Source organism: Sinocyclocheilus anshuiensis, unplaced genomic scaffold (genome assembly GCF_001515605.1).
Source record: "Sinocyclocheilus anshuiensis isolate Anshui unplaced genomic scaffold, SAMN03320099.WGS_v1.1 scaffold1408, whole genome shotgun sequence".
Lineage (NCBI taxonomy): Eukaryota > Metazoa > Chordata > Actinopteri > Cypriniformes > Cyprinidae > Sinocyclocheilus > Sinocyclocheilus anshuiensis.
In genome coordinates, this window is record NW_015547704.1 from 350,046 (window position 1) to 367,148 (window position 17,103).

At 38.8% G+C, this 17,103-nt stretch overlaps 4 protein-coding genes across 4 annotated transcripts; all 4 read right to left on the reverse strand.

Annotated features, from left to right (window-relative positions):
* Positions 1 to 338: 338 nt before the first annotated feature.
* On the reverse strand, positions 339 to 14,898 carry LOC107703976 (claudin-4-like). The gene is made up of 2 exons (XM_016506791.1): positions 13,925 to 14,898; positions 339 to 349 (listed from the first exon to the last, which is right to left on the reverse strand). The coding sequence occupies exon 1, from the start codon at positions 14,829 to 14,831 to the stop codon at positions 14,202 to 14,204; it is 630 nt and encodes a 209-aa protein (XP_016362277.1). The 5' UTR covers positions 14,832 to 14,898; the 3' UTR covers positions 339 to 349; positions 13,925 to 14,201.
* LOC107703975 (claudin-4-like) lies at positions 8,557 to 9,189 on the reverse strand. Its single transcript, XM_016506790.1, has one exon. It carries the CDS (start codon positions 9,187 to 9,189, stop codon positions 8,557 to 8,559), a length of 633 nt encoding a protein of 210 aa, XP_016362276.1.
* On the reverse strand, positions 11,334 to 11,822 carry LOC107703977 (claudin-like protein ZF-A89). The gene has a single exon (XM_016506792.1). The coding sequence runs from the start codon at positions 11,820 to 11,822 to the stop codon at positions 11,334 to 11,336; it is 489 nt and encodes a 162-aa protein (XP_016362278.1).
* Positions 14,899 to 15,520: 622 nt separating the features above from the next.
* LOC107703956 (claudin-4-like) lies at positions 15,521 to 16,650 on the reverse strand. Its single transcript, XM_016506767.1, has one exon. It carries the CDS (start codon positions 16,648 to 16,650, stop codon positions 15,946 to 15,948), a length of 705 nt encoding a protein of 234 aa, XP_016362253.1. The 3' UTR covers positions 15,521 to 15,945.
* Between the last annotated feature and the right edge of the window lie 453 nt (positions 16,651 to 17,103).

Genomic DNA, 17,103 nt, shown 5'->3' on the forward strand with positions numbered 1-17,103 from the left:
ATTAGATGAAAAGATTCAGATGACAAAAAAGTTTGGGAATCCCCCCATTACATGTAAATAAGAAATAACGTTAATTTGTGCATTTTAATGTGTTAAAATCTATATAATTGTTAAGCTTATTTAAAAAAGGAAAATTTAAAAGGTGAAAAAGAAGAATTAGGGAGAACCAACAAATTAATAATTTATGGCTATTGTGTGAATAATATGAAATCATGCAATCAAAGTAACTCTAGTCTGATTTCAAGTATTTTCAAATGTTATATAATCTAATTATAAGTACTTATTTTTTGGAATCTGATTATGTTATCCAGATTACATGTAATCAGTTACTATCCAACACTGCCTGTTACTATTTCAGTGTGAGAAACCACTGCAAATGATCAAGTGCATAAGTAAACTGTCCGAAAAAATATAATTGAATCACGAACCGTTTCAGATGTTTTTTGCAAACCTATTTGACCAATTATATCAAAAGAGTGATTCATTAGCAAATTTGGCATCACTAGTTCTGACTCTAAACAGCCGACAGAAAAAACACATGACTTGATTGTTGAAATATTATTCTAAAAAAATATTCTCATGTCAGTATACAGCAACCTATAAGAATTTATTAATAATATTTTACTGAGGCACAGTGGTATTTTGCTCTTCCAGGAGCAGAATTGGAAACTCTTTATTTTAATGTGTCCTTGTTACATGTTGCATGTATTTAGTAATTACAGTAAATTATTCCCATCTGTCTGTGATTTGCAAGTAATTCTGGACATCCTGATTAGCTTGTTGAACCAAACTCAGCAGGACACTGACCCTCCAGAAGTGAAGTTGAGGAGCCCTGACGCTATATCAGCGCTTGACTGTATTTATGTTTTTGATGATCTGTTATGATGAAATTCAACTTCCTGAGAAAAACTATGTTTTTGTATGTAGGTAGGCCCTGTATGTATGTGTTGGTTTGTTGTAAAAACCAAACATGCTTCCCTTCTGGTACAAATTGACAAGTAAAATGTCCACTGAGTGGTGCCAAAAGATAATTGTATTCTCTCCAGTGCAGACGAGGCTGAAATAAGGTCACAATAATGATGAAAGAAAAGAAAAGAAAAGAAATACTGTTCATTTGATTACAACAAACCAGATTTAATTTTTACTAGCCTAAGCCTAACCCATAAGCACAGGACCCGCTAGCTGGATTTTTAATTTTAAATCCACATTTAAACCTCAGAGGAGACCACTGCATGTTCTAACAGATTTAAAGGGTTAGTTCACCCAAAAATGAAAATTAGTCCATAAATTACTCACCCTCAAGTCATCCTAGGTGTGTATGACTTTCTTCTTTCAGACGAATCCAGTTGGAGTTATATTAAAAATTGTCTTTGATCTTTCAAGCGGTTTAATGCCACTCAGCAGGTGTTGCATTGCATCAGTCCAGAAGAAGTTAAATAAAAAGCGCCCATCCATAAAAAAGCGTCTCACACGGCTCCGGGGGGTGAACAAAGGCCTCCTGTAGCTATACACCTAGGATGACTTGAGGGTGAGTAATTTTCATTTTTGGGTGAACTAACCCTTTAAGTCATATACATTAAAGTAGTGATGTTACTGATGACACTGAAGAAGCCTCGAGGCATGTATCGAGCACGCAGCACAGTCTTCAGTGAAGCCCCGTATCAGGGCGTGTATTGCTTACACAGAGTCATGTGATCGACGACACACTAAGCCTCAAGGTGTGTTGGACCTGAAGAGGTGCTGCGCAGACTGATCTGTGTTTGATATCAAAGTACCGCGAGAGCTATAGAGAGCAGATGGATCCATATGCTTTCAAATAGCTTTCGCTGTATTTTGATGTCATACATACACCGATTGGTCTGCGCAGCGCCGCATTAAATCAAACACACCTAAGGTGTGTCGGACTTGAAGCAACATTGTGCAGACACACCTTGAGGCTTCGTTTGTTGTCGATGTTCTAACACACCTTAGGGGCTAGTTGCATAAACATAGCCACTATGTTAAGACTGTGCCTTAAGAACTAGTTTAACCAACTAGCAGTTAGCCAAGAGGTAATCAGTCTTACTTTTCTAATTCAAACTGGGTCAATCTACCTTTTTGTAACTGACTTTAAAAAGTTATGACCAGTCTTGAAGAAAAAACAAATTAGATGACTAAATTTTTAAGACTAGTCTAAGCAGTTTATGCAACCAGCCCTAGGTGTGTGGCGCTGCTCAGCGCAGACCGATCGGCGAGAGTTGCCGCCTGCAGTCAGGGGTTGATTTCAAGCGGAGATGTGAAGTTGGACACTTTCTGCTTCCCATAGTGATGCTTGTGCGGTGTTTGCATACTTTATCACAGATGAAGAGAATTAAATGCAATATTTCTTAAATACACAGACGTTTCAGAAATGTTTTTCATGAAGCAACAGAAACACTTTCATGTACTTTATTACAACGCCAAATGTACAAGAATAAAGTTCAACATAAGCCTATACCATTTAAATACCAATAACCTAATACTCTTTTATCAGTGTTGCTCGATAAACATGACTCAATATAACATTGTGACTACATTAAAAGGCAGACTGCCTGACGGACATCTCGGCATAGATGAAAGAGCATCAACTGCAGCTCAACCTGGCAAAGACAAAGCTTCTCATCTTCCCAGCCAACTCATCAGTACAGCACCAGTTTACCATCCAACTGGGCTCATCAACGATAAGCCCATCGAGTTCGACCAGGAATCTTGTGGTGATCATTGATGATCAGCTGACCTTTAAAGATTATATTGCAAAAACAGCATGATCATGCAGGTTCGCACGACACATCAGGAAGCTCAGACCCTTCCTAACAGAGCATGCAACACAACTTCTCGTCCAAGCCCTTATCATTTCTAGGCTTGACTATTGCAATGCTCTTCTGGCTGGACTTCCAGCATGTGCAATCTCTGCAAATGATTCAAAATGCAGCAGCATGTCTTGTTTTCAATGAACACAAGAGAGCCCATGTCACACCGCTTCTCATCTCTCTGCACTGGCTTCCAGTCACAGCTCAAGACATTGGTGCTTGCCTACAGAACAGCCACGGGCCCCGCACCCTCCTACCTCTGCTCTCTCCTACACCCTCCTACATCCCCTCCAGAAGCCTGCAGTCGGTAAATGAGCGGCAGTTTGTGGTCCCATCTCAGAGAGGCACAAAATCACTCTCAAGGATGTTTTCTTTCACCGCACCCTGTAGGTGGAATGACCTACCAAAATGTAAAATGTAAATGTAAAAGAGCTTTTAATCTTATAAAAACAGATTTGTGAGCATTGGAGGAATTGAAGGTGTCAGAATAAACATGAAACACACGTGATTGTTGTCATGTGGTAAATTCATCTAATCGTGAACAGCTGTGTCGTCATCAGAGCTCCTGCAGTCCTCTGGAAAAGAGCCTCGTTTGAGATGAGCAAAATCTGTGCAGAACCTATCACTGGTGATCACCGCAAGATGCATGCTGGTTAGAAATGTGTCCGAGGGCAGTCTGCCTTGCTCTCATGTCACGCTGACGTATGGCAAAAATCTCGCAACAGCGAGTCGGCCGTGCAGTCGAGCGCAGTCGCTCTCCCCCAGCTGCGCTGACCAAAAGCACGATGGGAAAAGACTTGCTGATGACACAGCTTAATGCTCATTGGTTCAAACAACCATGATGTTGCGTTCTCTTCTAAAATGTTTTATTTTTTATCTGATTTCATGTGATTGTGTTTAAATTATGCATGAATATTCCCAAACACTACGACAGTGCGGTCTCTGTGTGAGATATGTTTGTTGTCATATTTCTAAAAAAAAAGGCCTACTAAAATGCATGTTTGTATTAAAGCAAAAATCGATGATAAATATGTCTTTCGAATGGAATTAAATAGCAAGTATTTAGAGTTTCTTGTTCATCACATTTGTTTTCATATAAAAGCAACAGAACTGAAATGATAATGCAGCGCATGAGTGTGAATAATGCTGTGACGAGTGGAGCGGGTCCGAGAGCCGTGGGAACGGAGCGAGCCGGTGGAGTAATGATAATGAGCGACACCTGCACCACTCACCAGTCTCGAGTCCCACGGAGGAGCTCCGGAAGGATAAAAGGAGGAGTGACGACAGTGCAAGACGAGAGAGGACCAGGCCTGGATTTATGTTGTTTTGGTTTTGTTTGTGGTTTTGTTTGCTATTTTATGTTTTGTGTTTATTTTATTATTAAATTAAGTTTAAATGTTCGCCGGTTCCCGCCTCCTTCTTCCCGATCTACGAACTGTGTTACAAACGCGATATCCACCTTGACCTCGTAGGTGTCTGTTCTACTTCGAGAGCTCAGATCTGTCCATCTTGACTGCGCTTATTTCACTCCTCCCCTCACTGCAGCTGCATACTCTCGCCTAAATGTCAGGCGAGGCAAGCCGCATCTCAAACGAGCCTCTTTACTTTCTGTCAAATCACGTGTGCAATTCGCTTTGTGTGTCGCAATGTTCGAACTCCAGATCTTACTTTACAAGCAAGTTTTCATTCATGCTTATTCGATTACATTTTAAATAGTAATTCAAGTAAAATTAAGAATACAAATTATTGAAGGAAAATAAAATCATTCTCATAACGAAACCCTGTCAGTCATATTAGGCTATTCTTCTATTAGCCTATTTCTTACATTATTCTTCTTATACATCATATTGATTTTAATACTGGCATTTATTGCCACACTTTAATAAAAAAAAAAAAAACACTTTAAATTAATTTATCAGAGAGAGAAACACACTTTTATTTGTGCTCATAACATTGAAACTATCCGTGGAGTGTGTGGTGGTGGCATCATCCGACTTTTTTCACAGGCTTTTAGCTGCTTTATTTCTTACACTTACATTATAATTAATTATCATTCATTCATATATTTTCCAGTGACACTGTCAAAGTTTTGAATTTTATTCCGGAACAGTCAGGGGAAATCTCAATGCTTTATGAGGCTTCATTTCCCCATCCTATCGATCAAGAATTCAAAGTATGTAGTTTCTGTGTGCCTCAAACCCATGACTTCATCAACATGCTCCATCAATAGAGCAGGCTACTTGAACTTAGCTTTGTGACGTTTCAGATAAGGTGACTCTGTAGTTTCTGGTGATGTACAGTATGCTCTCAGTGTTCTGTAGCCTTCTAGTGTAATATTATTGGCTCACGTGTATGCTGATTCACATGTTGAACGTCGATTGGCTGTTGGGCCTGTGTGTGTGTAGGCAGTTGTTCAGAGTAAATGATACACGTTAGAGCTCTGAGTCTTTTTTTGGTATGACACTATTTAGAGTGACTACACAAGAATAATAGTTTTACTATATTTGGTAAATATTAATGCATAATGTGCATTGAGTGTGCATTGATTACTACGCATTTTATTCTGGGGAGTGATAAAGAAATAACATTAATACGTTTTTCTTGAGTTTAACACTGAGGTATTCCTTACTTGGGTCACACTCGTTGGGTAACTCCTTAAGTGTAACCTATCAACTAAATAAATGTACTATATTTTAGCTTAATAATATTTATTTAATGTTTTGATGAGATATACTAAATAATATCTGTGCAGTAATTATTACCCATTGATGACCATATAAAATGTGTAGTTAATTGTTCTAGGCTGATATTGTTTTGGTGTTCTGTTTTAATATAGAACTTGCTATTTAAGTTATAGCTAATACTGGTTGTTATTGTTTTGGTGAATGTCTGTTTGTCAGATTATAAAAAGTGTGCCCCTCTACGAAGCGAAGAAATGCTCCCTCCACCCATTTCTATGTAGGGGGCCGGCTTCCCGTGTTTGCCTGGGGGTCCTCAGCGTCAGCCTTACACCCAGTCTAAGCGTGCTCTGGCGCCTCGCCCCAGGGTGTGCACGAGCAAACCAGGTGCCAGTCCGTGCCAGTAACCGGATGCTGCTTCGCGACACAACTGAAGCAGCAGACACGTCAAGTCCTTCGTGGGAATAATGTGTAGCGTACGCAACCCGCGAAGTTCTAAGCACAGACTCACTGAATGAAGTTTCACGAAGAAACTTCACTTGACCGTCGGTACTGAGCTTACCTTTCCGTCCTGCAGTTACAGACACACTGACTGAGCTTGAGACAGAATTCACCGCTGTATGAGGCCGAATGCGCGAATCTTTAGAACGCACGCCACTTTGACATCAAACTGGCCGCTCTCTTCAGGGAGCCGGGTCTCATGAAAATGCATATAAATAGTACTCCAAATAAAAACGAAAACTCATGGTATTGATACGCAAAAATGGACTTTGGCGTGCATATGATATGCATGTGTTTTGTGTGCATATAATACGCAGTTTTCGCGTGCATATGATACGAAATTTGATGGCGTGCATACACGCTGACAGAGCTCGAGACAGAATTCACCGCTGTATGAGGCCGAATGCGCGAATCTTTAGAACGCACGCCACTTTGACATCACACTGGCCGCTCTCTTCAGGGAGCCCGGTCTCATGAAAATGCATATAAATAGTACTCCAAATAAAAGCGAAAACTCATGGTATTGATACGCAAAAATGGACTTTGGCGTGCATATGATATGCATGTGTTTTGTGTGCATATAATACGCAGTTTTCGCGTGCATATGATACGAAATTTGTTGCAGGAGATGCATCCTTTAAACTGTAAGCCTATTTTTTATTTGTTTATTTATTTATGTTTTGTATTCTTTAGAAGAGTTAAAACATTATTTAAATACAATTTCACTTTCTTTTAACAAAAAAGTACCCAGAACGTGGACAATTTGCACGGCTTATAAACTCTTTAATCAATGTGTAATCTTTTTTAAATGTAATGTTTGATCTTCAATGCCTCTTTCTTATTCTTTCTTATAATATACTTTAAAACAACTTGATTAACACAATAATTACTGGACAAAATGTCAAATGTTGTCCATGTCCTCTACTCACCAAGGTAGTGTGGTTCACAACAGCACTCTATGTACTTGACATTGATTTACATAGGCTAGTTAGGCTAAGCTGTAGGGTTTAAAACAAAGGGTCAGTTCACTCAAAAAAGAAAATTCTGTCATAATCTACTTACCTTTTTTTTCTCTCCATACAATGGAAGTCAATGGTAATCAAAACTGTTATTTATTTACTTATTTATTTGATGGGGACAGCACTCATTAATTAACAGAAACAAAACAATTAATTAAAGGCTAATTTTCATAGATTAGGATAGGACAATATTTGGCTGAGATACAACTATTTGAAAATCTGGAATCTGAGGGTGCAAACAAATCTAAATATTGAGAAAATCATCTTTAAAGTTGTTCAAATGAAGTTCTTAGCAATGCATATTACTAATCAAAAATTAAGTTTTGATATATTTACAGTAGGACATTTACAAAATATCTTCATGGAACATGATCTTTACTTAATATCCTAATGATTTTTGGCATAAAAGAAAAATGTGTAATTTTGACCCATACAATGTATTGTTGGCTATTGCTACAAATATACCCCAGCGACTTAACACTGCTTTTGTGCTCCAGGGTCACATATAGTAACTGGGCAGTTCTTAATAGGCAACCTAAATTAAAAAGTAAACAAAAATCACAATTATGACATTTAAAATACAATGCATTTAAAAGAAGAAGAAGAAACAAACAAATCATGTTCTAGTGCTCCTAACATTCTTAAAAATATCTATCAAAATATTTTGTTTTACAGGGTTGGAATAACATGAGAGTGATTAAATGATGACAGATTTTAAATTGGTGTGTGATATATCTCTTAAATTTTTTTTCTAGTCTATAAATGTAATGTGAAATATTACATCAAAGTTTGAGATAAATAGTTGCAGACATGGTCATCTTTATTTTAATGGACTATTTTATAGGATATTTTTCACTGAATCTTAAGATTGTTCAGTAATCATTTTACTCACAAATAAAAATAGAGCATAAAAATACAGTCCAGGACAATGCAACAGATTATAATTATTTTTAACACAACCTTATTACTCAAAATTATTTGTTTGATTTTCTTACAAAACAGAAAACACATTATTAAACTCTCTCTCTCGCTCTCTCTCTCTCTCTCTCACACACACACACACACACATGGAAAAAAAAAACTTTTTGTATCGTAATGGGGACTTTCCATTGACTTCTGTTGTTTTTTTGCTATTCTGTTTACTGTAGTCCTTACAATGTACAGTATGTGAAACCACACACACACACACACACACACACACACACACACACACACACACACACACACACAAACACACACACACTCCTATACTTAAGTCATCTTAAGTCTGAATAATCTAATGTTTTAAATGTATTTTTAAAAATGTTTTTAAAGAAGAACAAATATACAGAGACGAGGACACAAAACTCACAAGCACAAATTTTTGCCTTCTTTTTTTTTGATAATCACTTAAAAATCCCACTTTTCTTATTTAGCACTGAAACTTCAAAAGCCAAGTATATTCTTTGAGATGAACTTTTCTTGTTTACCATTTTATGATATCACTTTTGCACTAGATCAGCGTGTCCGTTTAATGGCATGTGCTGTATATCACACATAGTTCTTTATGGCATAGCCACTATGAGTGTCAGTCTTTGTTAAGGTGTATCTCGGTGAGTAGTTGTGCCGCTCTGGTGGGCAGCTGGTGCAGAGAACCGCCCCACCGACGAACAGAAAGCCCGCCGTGACCCAGCCCACATAGAGTGCCGCCCCCATCTCCCTCTTCAACGCTTCATGCACGATGGGATTATGAAAGTCTCTGATGATGGAGTCGGCCGTCCAGGACACGGGCACCACAGCGGTCAGTCCAGAAAGCATGAAGGTGGTCCCAGAGACCACCACGATTCGTGCTTTGGCTCGTGGGTTACTGAGGCAGTTCGTGCAATCAGCCCCAACCAGAAAGATGAGGAAAGCCAAGCAAGCCAAAGCCATGGTGGTCACAACCAGCCCACGCGCCGCCTGCAGGGAAGGATCCAAATCCAGCAGCGCGTCGTAGAGTTTACACTGCATCTGACCGATGCGCTCGTACACACACGTCATCCACAGGCCCTCCCAGAAGACCTGAGCCACCACAATGTTCGTGCCGATGAAGGCCGTCACCTTCCACATGGGCAGAGCACAGATGATGATGGTTCCTGCAAAGCCCATCATTGAAAGAGTGATTCCCAAGACCTGCAGAGCCATGGAGGGGCTGGAGACGATAGAAAACAGAGACAACCATTAGGAAATTCTTGATTTATTTCTGAGAAACAATGTTTTAAATAATGAAACAGATGTGATTTAGTTGCAGCACTAGCATTTGAATGGCTTTCTCTCGTTAGGGGGCAGTATATCAAACTACAGGTGACGTTTAATTAGAATTTGTGTTTGGAGCGTGAATGAAACCGATACTGACTGAGGAGCAGATTTCTCAACAGAGAGCTGGAGAGGTGCTTGTCATGCTTTTATTTCTGTCTTTGACATCATGTGTTTACATCTCTAAGAATGCAATGCATGTGCTCCGACATAAAAGCATTCGTATGTGCTTTCCTTAAAAGAATACATGACATTTCCTTGAAGTGTTGACCAGAAATAGCCCTGTGACTCTGGACTGTTGAGGAGGGAAAATAAGAAATGTAACAAATGAGGCTTTCATTGTAAGCAAGGCCAGGTTGTTTGTGTGTATAAGCCTGAGAACTGTGTAACACGAGCCTTGTAAGGAAGGCTAGGCGGGAGAACTGGTTCTCAGTTTAACTGAAACTCCTTAACTCTGTTTATATTAACTATATATTAACAAAAAATAGCTGTATATTAATGATATATTAACTAAAATTAGCTGTATATTAGCTATTATATTAACTAAAATTAGCTGTAGTCTAATAGAAATTGATTAAAAAAACAGCTATGCATCATCTTGTTCTCAGCGTGCACATGGTTTGTTCGACTGACTAATGGTATCAGTAGGTTTTCCTGAACAGCAGGTTTTCCTAGTGTTGAGTACTATGTGTTCCAATCCCCCACACACAGAAAACGGAATGAGAGTGAACGCAGTAAAACAAAATAATAAAAAATAAATCCGAATAAAATAAAAAAAACCACCAAAAATATAGGAAACATGTTTAATTCACATAAAATGTCTCAAAAAGCGCTCATTAGCAAAACATTCTCCACAGCAACTGTTTATGCCTGTATGGCCAATCATGTAGTGACACAGATGCATAATCTTGGACCAAATTCTGATTAATGACATGTTCTTCTGCATGTAAACATGGCCACTGCGTTACCTAGAAGAGCTGAAAGAATGTTAATTAGAATATTTTTAATTTTTTTAAATCTTGCTGACAAATATAAAAAAATTATTTCCGTCCACCACTGGGTTCTCTTTCACCACTAAGCAGCATAAGTTTATTTTTTGGCTGTAAATTCAGTCTCACAAGTCAAAAGTAACCATATGCTAGGAAATACCCATACATAAATAAATAAATAAATAAATAACAAAAAAATAAAAAAATTAAATTTGTTTCATAATATATTTACGTAAATATATTTTCTACCGATATATTTATGCCAGTTTTTTTGAAAAACTATTTTAAAGTATAGATTTTTTAAAGGCAGTTAAGAAATTATTTTCAATCCAGAAAATACACATTTGAACAAAAACTTTATTTGTTGTCTATAACGTGTGTACATATATTTGAAAAAAATGATTAAAAAAAATTAATCATTAATGAATCAGTATAATTCTAGATTTGATCTCTAGTAGGCTATTCCATCCACATTTGCATTTAGACGGCAAGATATTTTCCTGCACCTGAAATACATTTTAAAATATAATTTGGTATATGAAGGTTGAAACTAAACATATTTTAAATTTTAAAAATATATGTAATTTAACTTCATTGTTTACAACATGCAGTATATTTAACATATATTTAAAAATTTATTTCTATTTATTTATTTTTTTGCTGTTTGGGCATGTTTAATTCACATAAAACCCCACATAATTACTGCAAAACAAGTGCTTTTGCACTTGAGAGAATTCAAACTGTTCAAAAGTGCTGCAAGAATTTCTCCTGCACTATTCTATCATTTCAAAACACATCACAAAATTATCTTTCAGATCGTTTCAAATGGTGTCGGGTGGTCTAGATGTAGGTCTTGGGAGGAGTTGTAGAGCGTGATACTGGCGCTGTGTGGCTGAGAAGAGTGTCGACCCCACTGGATGGCTTTGACATCTTTACAGGATTGTATATGACAGATGTTGGGCAGTTCTCTTTTGGTGGACAAGAACTGCAAAGCAGCCCCCCTCCCAGCACCAGGAGGAGCCCTGCGGCCCAGCCGAGGTACAGTCAAGCCCCCAGCTCCCTGCGCTGAGCATCCAGTAACAGGGGATTGTAGAAGTCGTTTACGATAATGACAGCAGTCCAGGACACAGTGATAAGACACAAAACTCCAGAGACCATCAGAACCAGCCCAGAAACAATGGATGCTTTCACTTTTCCTCGTTCCTCAGCTATGAAGTCGGTGCATTTCCCTGAGACGAGCGCCACGAGAATCGCAGCGATGCCCACCACGATGGAAAACACCACCAGGACGCGAGCAGCCTTCAGATCGGGGCTCAGCGCCAGCATGGAGTCGTAGACCTTACATTGCATCTGTCCTGTGCTCTCCACCACACAGCTCATCCAGATCCCCTCCCAGAAGATCTGAGAGGTCACAATGTTGGTGCCAATGAAGGCTGTTACTCTCCACATGGGTAGGGCGCACACAATTATCACTCCAATCCAGCCAAACAGGGCCAGGATGCAACCCAGTAACTGCATGCCCACAGACGCCATCTCAATATCAGTCTTTCCAAAAGCTAAACCTGTCTGTAAGAGGTAAACGTGCTGTATTCAGAAAAACGCATGCTATTCAAGAATCTGCACAAACTGAGGCAAAGCAGCTGTGTGAGATTCTGTGTGTTTGAGACAATAAAGGGGTTTTAAATATACGAGAGATCGGTTTACGGTCCTTTGTCACTTTCTAAAGGGAGGAATACACTTTTGTTTAAAGGGATATTTCACCCAAGAATGAAAATTCTGTCATTAATTACTCACCCTCATGTCGTTTCAAACCCGTAAGACCTTCGGTCATCTTTGGAACACAAATTAAGATATTTTTGATGGAATCTGAGAGCTGTCTGACCCTGCATAGACAGCAGCGCAACTGAAATGTTCCCAAGTCCAGAAACGTAGCAAGGAGATCTGTAAAATAATCCATGTGACATCAGGGGTTCAACCGTAATTATACGAAGCTACGAGAATACTTTTTGTGCACAAAAGAAAAAAAAAAGACTTTATTCAAGAATTCGTCTCCTCCGCATCACCTGGTGCCATTTTGGAGAATATCCGCTGGACGTAAACAGCGTATGCTGTTCTGTGTCAGCTGCGTCACGCCGGAGACGAATTCTTGAATAAAGTATTTTTTTTTTCTTTTGCGCACAAAACATATTCTCGTAGCTTTGTATAATTGCAGATGAACCACTGATGTGACATGGATTATTTTACAGATCTCCTTGCTACGTTTCTGGACTTGGGAACATTTCAGTTGTATTGCTGTCTATGCAGGGTCAGACAACTCTCAGATTCCATCAAAAATATCTTAATTTGTGTTCATACTGAAAGCTTTCTACAGGTTGAATTCAGTGCTGCTATATTTATCCAGGTCCATGTGAAGTACAGCATTTAATGTTAAGACATAAATGTTTTACAAAAGTACGTGACCCACATCCTATCGTTAAAATTCAGACAAACGCCTTTGCTAGTATCACCACTGACATCTTGACGAACCGGTTTGGGAGGACCTGAAACCAAAGTTTCAGCAAAACAACTTCAGAGTGTTTTGGTTGGAATAGAGATTCAATGTTTTTCATTGAAATATTAAAAATGTTCAAACGTCCTGCTTCTGTGAAATAATTAAATTCTGTGCTAACCTTTTTTTTTTTTTTTTCTTAAAAATGTGCGAATTTGCTGAAATGTATGCACATGAATCTCAGGGATGGATTGTGTTTTTGGCATGCCCCAGGCATAGATATTTCAAAGAGGCCCATTAGCAATGCATTCAACTGTTTATAACTTTATGGCCCATCATATAGTAAAGACACAAATACATAATCAGAATTTGACCAAATTCTGATTAATAACATCATATTCTTATGCATACTATAAACATGGCCATTGCCTTCCCTGAAAAGAGCGGAAAGAATTTGTATATGTGGGTGCAGCTTTAAAAAAAAACTCTGTTTCTCCTTCCTCCTTCTCCTCTCCTCCTACAATTCAACCTCATAATAACAAAACCAACCATATGCTAAAGTGTTAACATAGCTATATTATTGCCGTCAAATAATAGTTTTCCAAAATACAATTCTAATCCTTGCACTGTTTCAGTGTCTGATTAGGACTAAATATGACTGAATAAATATTACTAAAGAAACAATGTTTTTTTTTCTTAGTGGGTCTAATTTTGTCTAAATTTCTCTGAATGAAGTGGAGACAGACTGAACATGTATTATAGTTGTTTATTAGCTTTTACAGCAAAATATAGACAGCATTGCTAAAAACTGGTTTTACAGGTCTTTGCCAACATCTCTGTTTATATTGTCAACATTTTAGTCACCATCAGAGGTTTCTTTGATGTGAGAATATTCAGTATTTTCACACTATTATTATGAAATGATGTCAAAGCAGTATCAATAAATTGTTTTACACAAACATTTCTTTTAATAAACAAACAGTAAGACAAATTTACTGATGAAGACATCTTTGTGCAAAAATGCTTATTTATGTTTGAAAAAATTTTGAAGCTTAATGCACATTTTATAAAACCATTGCCATTGTAATTTATTAACAGTCAGTTATCTATAATGATTAATGGAACTATTCATATTGTCATATTAAACATATATTACAAGACCATCTGGTTTCTGAAAAACACAGTTAACATTTTAGAAAATTGTATTCCCTGAGTTAGATTCCTCTCATCACATTATAAATGCACACTTTCTCTTTCAGTGATCTGTAGAATCACAGCACAAAATCTCAGTAGATAAACTACGCCATATCAGACACTGTCTTTCCTTTGTTTCTCCTTGGGAAAGAATTCACAGGTGGGAATAAAGAGGTTTTATGAAAAAAAGGGTCTTTGTAAGTAAAAAGTCTTTGTGTGTTTGATCTCCTTCAGACGTAGGCTCTGCTGGTGGCAGTGGACCGTGGCTGAGAGTACTTGATGTTGTAGTTGTCCTCTTTAGGCGGGCAGGAGCTGCACAGAATACCTCCTCCCAGGATCAGCAGCGCAGCCGCACCGAATCCGATATAGATAGAAGGCCCGAGCTCCCTTCTTTGGGCATCTGTGAGAATGGGATTGTAGAAATCCCTGACGATGGTGTTAGTTGACCAGCAGACGGGGACCAGGACCAACACTCCGGCGATGATGAAGATCACACCACTGGCGATAGCCACCTTTGTCTTGCTGTCTTCCCTCTCAACAAAGTTTGTGCATTTTCCACCGGCAATCCCCAGGACGAGCCCAAAGATGCAGATAATGATGGCGATGATCACAAGCGCCCGAGCAGCCTGCAAGTCCTGAGGTAAAGCCAGGAGCGAGTCGTAGATTTTGCACTGCATCTGCCCTGTGCTCTGGACCACACAGTTCATCCACAAGCCCTCCCAGATGATCTGTGCTGTCACGATGTTGGCTCCAATGAACGCAGACATCTTCCACATGGGAAGGGCGCAAATAATAATCGCTCCCAAGAAACCAATAATGGCCAGGGACAGGCCTAGGATCTGTCGACACATAGACACCATTTTTCTCTCGTTTGCTCGGCTTCGTTGGCTTGCAAGTGTTTGCTCCTCTGTTAATCGTAGTAATGACTTCTGTTCCTCGCCTTCAGAGTTTTAAGATTGTCTCAGAAGGGAGGAGTCGAAGTCGGATCGGCCTGAAACCAGGTTAAGGTGAATTTTCAAGCCTGACCAGATTCCCCAGCAGGGAATGACGATACAGCGGCTAGTTTCGGTGAGATGAGCATCAACGAGGAACTGAACAATAAAGTGTCACATAAATACAAAGGGACCAAGTCATTAACCGAAAGGATTTAGTTGATATCATACACAAACTTGTTGAGCCTCAAAACAAAAAAATGAAGCTAAAAATAAGGCTAAAAAATATAAGCCATCCATACACCATTGATGGCAGGATGAATTAAATGCTTCTTGAATATACATGACTTTGTTTTTCTACTACTGCAATTAAAACATAAACCAATGCTACATTACCATTGGATTTAATTTGTTTCCTGTTAATATCCAGGCAGAATTCACTGTGCTTTCCAAGTCAAATTTACAATACAATTGCATCAACACTTTTCTTTAAAACTAAATGGCCGTTTTAATCACGTTTTTGTCCATTTGACAGCTGGGCGATAAAGGATTAATACAATAGTTTTAGATAATGAAGAATAAATGTATAAATGAGACTCTGAGATCATTTATAATAATCAAGAAATATATTTATTGACAAGACAATGTAAAGATCCAAAGCTATACATATTGTCAAAATATTCACCAGTGGAGAAGCAAAGTTACACATTCTTTTGAAAAAAACATCAGAAAAGGCATGATTTGCAAAAGTGAACAACACAACAGTACTTGCAAAGGTCACCTACTCTGTTGAAACATACATATATACAGAGTTCATTAGCATTACATCATCTCTACCAGTAGAACTTGAATGAGAGGAGAAAGAGGACAAACAAGATTTTCCAATCCATCTTCATTCAAAGGCTAGCAAAGAATAAGATACTCCAAGCAAGTCATACATACATTTATTATACATACATTTTATTTAACCAAACACTGAAATAAGTAGAGATTTCATTCAAAAATATTTCAGAAAGTGTCAGTTAAAATTATTGTCCATTAGCTAAAGATATTGTCCTGGAACAGGTGAGTAAGTTGGGGGTGGATATGGTTTGTTAGGAACATAGGCTCCAGTATATACAGCACTCGGTGCATATGTTTTGGCAGGCAAATAAGATCCAGGAGGCCCATACATAGGTCCTTGGTAGGGGTACATGCCTGGGTATTTTGGATACATATCTTCACTTGGTGGGCAGGAAGTACACAGAATGATTCCTCCAAACAGAAGAAACCCTGAGGCGCCCCAGCCAATGTATATGGATGCCCCAAGCTCCCTCTTTTGGGTCTCGATTGTGAGAACGCTCTGGAAATCAGAGATGGTGTAGGCTGAGGACCAGCAGACTGGAATAAGACAGATGACACCAGCTACAATACACAGGATACCTCCCAGGATCAGCACTTTGGCCATGGAGGACTCTTTCTTCAGACAGCTGCTGCACTGGCCTCCCACAAACGTCAGTAGCATTCCAATGAAGCCGATCACTATTGCGATGACGGTCAGCGCACGTGCCGCTTGCAAGTCCTGGGTCAGTCGCATGATTGAGTCTTGGACTTTACATTGCATCTGTCCAGTGCTCTGCATCACACAGTTCATCCACAAGCCGTCCCAGACCATCTGGCCCGTGACGATGTTGGCACCGATGTACGAAGTGACGCGCCACATGGGAATGCCACAGCAGACACATATGCCAACAAAACCAATGACCATATGTCTTATTTATTTATTTATGCATTTGAAATAATATTGGATTAATATGCTTTAATTAATACCTTACATCACAGTTGTAATGCTGACGGTGGTTGTAGTGTAGCGCATGAGTACAAAGTAAACAGTCTTTATTTAAATCCACAGGGAAACACTGGAGATCAACAGAAAGATAATACACAGCAAAATCCCCAGAGTTAAATCAACTCTGCTCAGAGCACATATTGTCCCAATCTACAGAGGGTTAAAGTAACACTCTGAGAGGAACGCAGATTACGACATGGTGTGTAAGGCATTAAAAGGTCAGTCAAGTAATGAGGAGCCAGATCATGCAAAGTCTTGTATGTTAGCATAAGGATTTTAAAATCAATACAAACATAACTGGAAACGGAGGGAGGGAGAGCTTCTCTTCTGTGGCTCTCTGCCTGTCTGTGATGTGCTGATGAATGTGTGCTA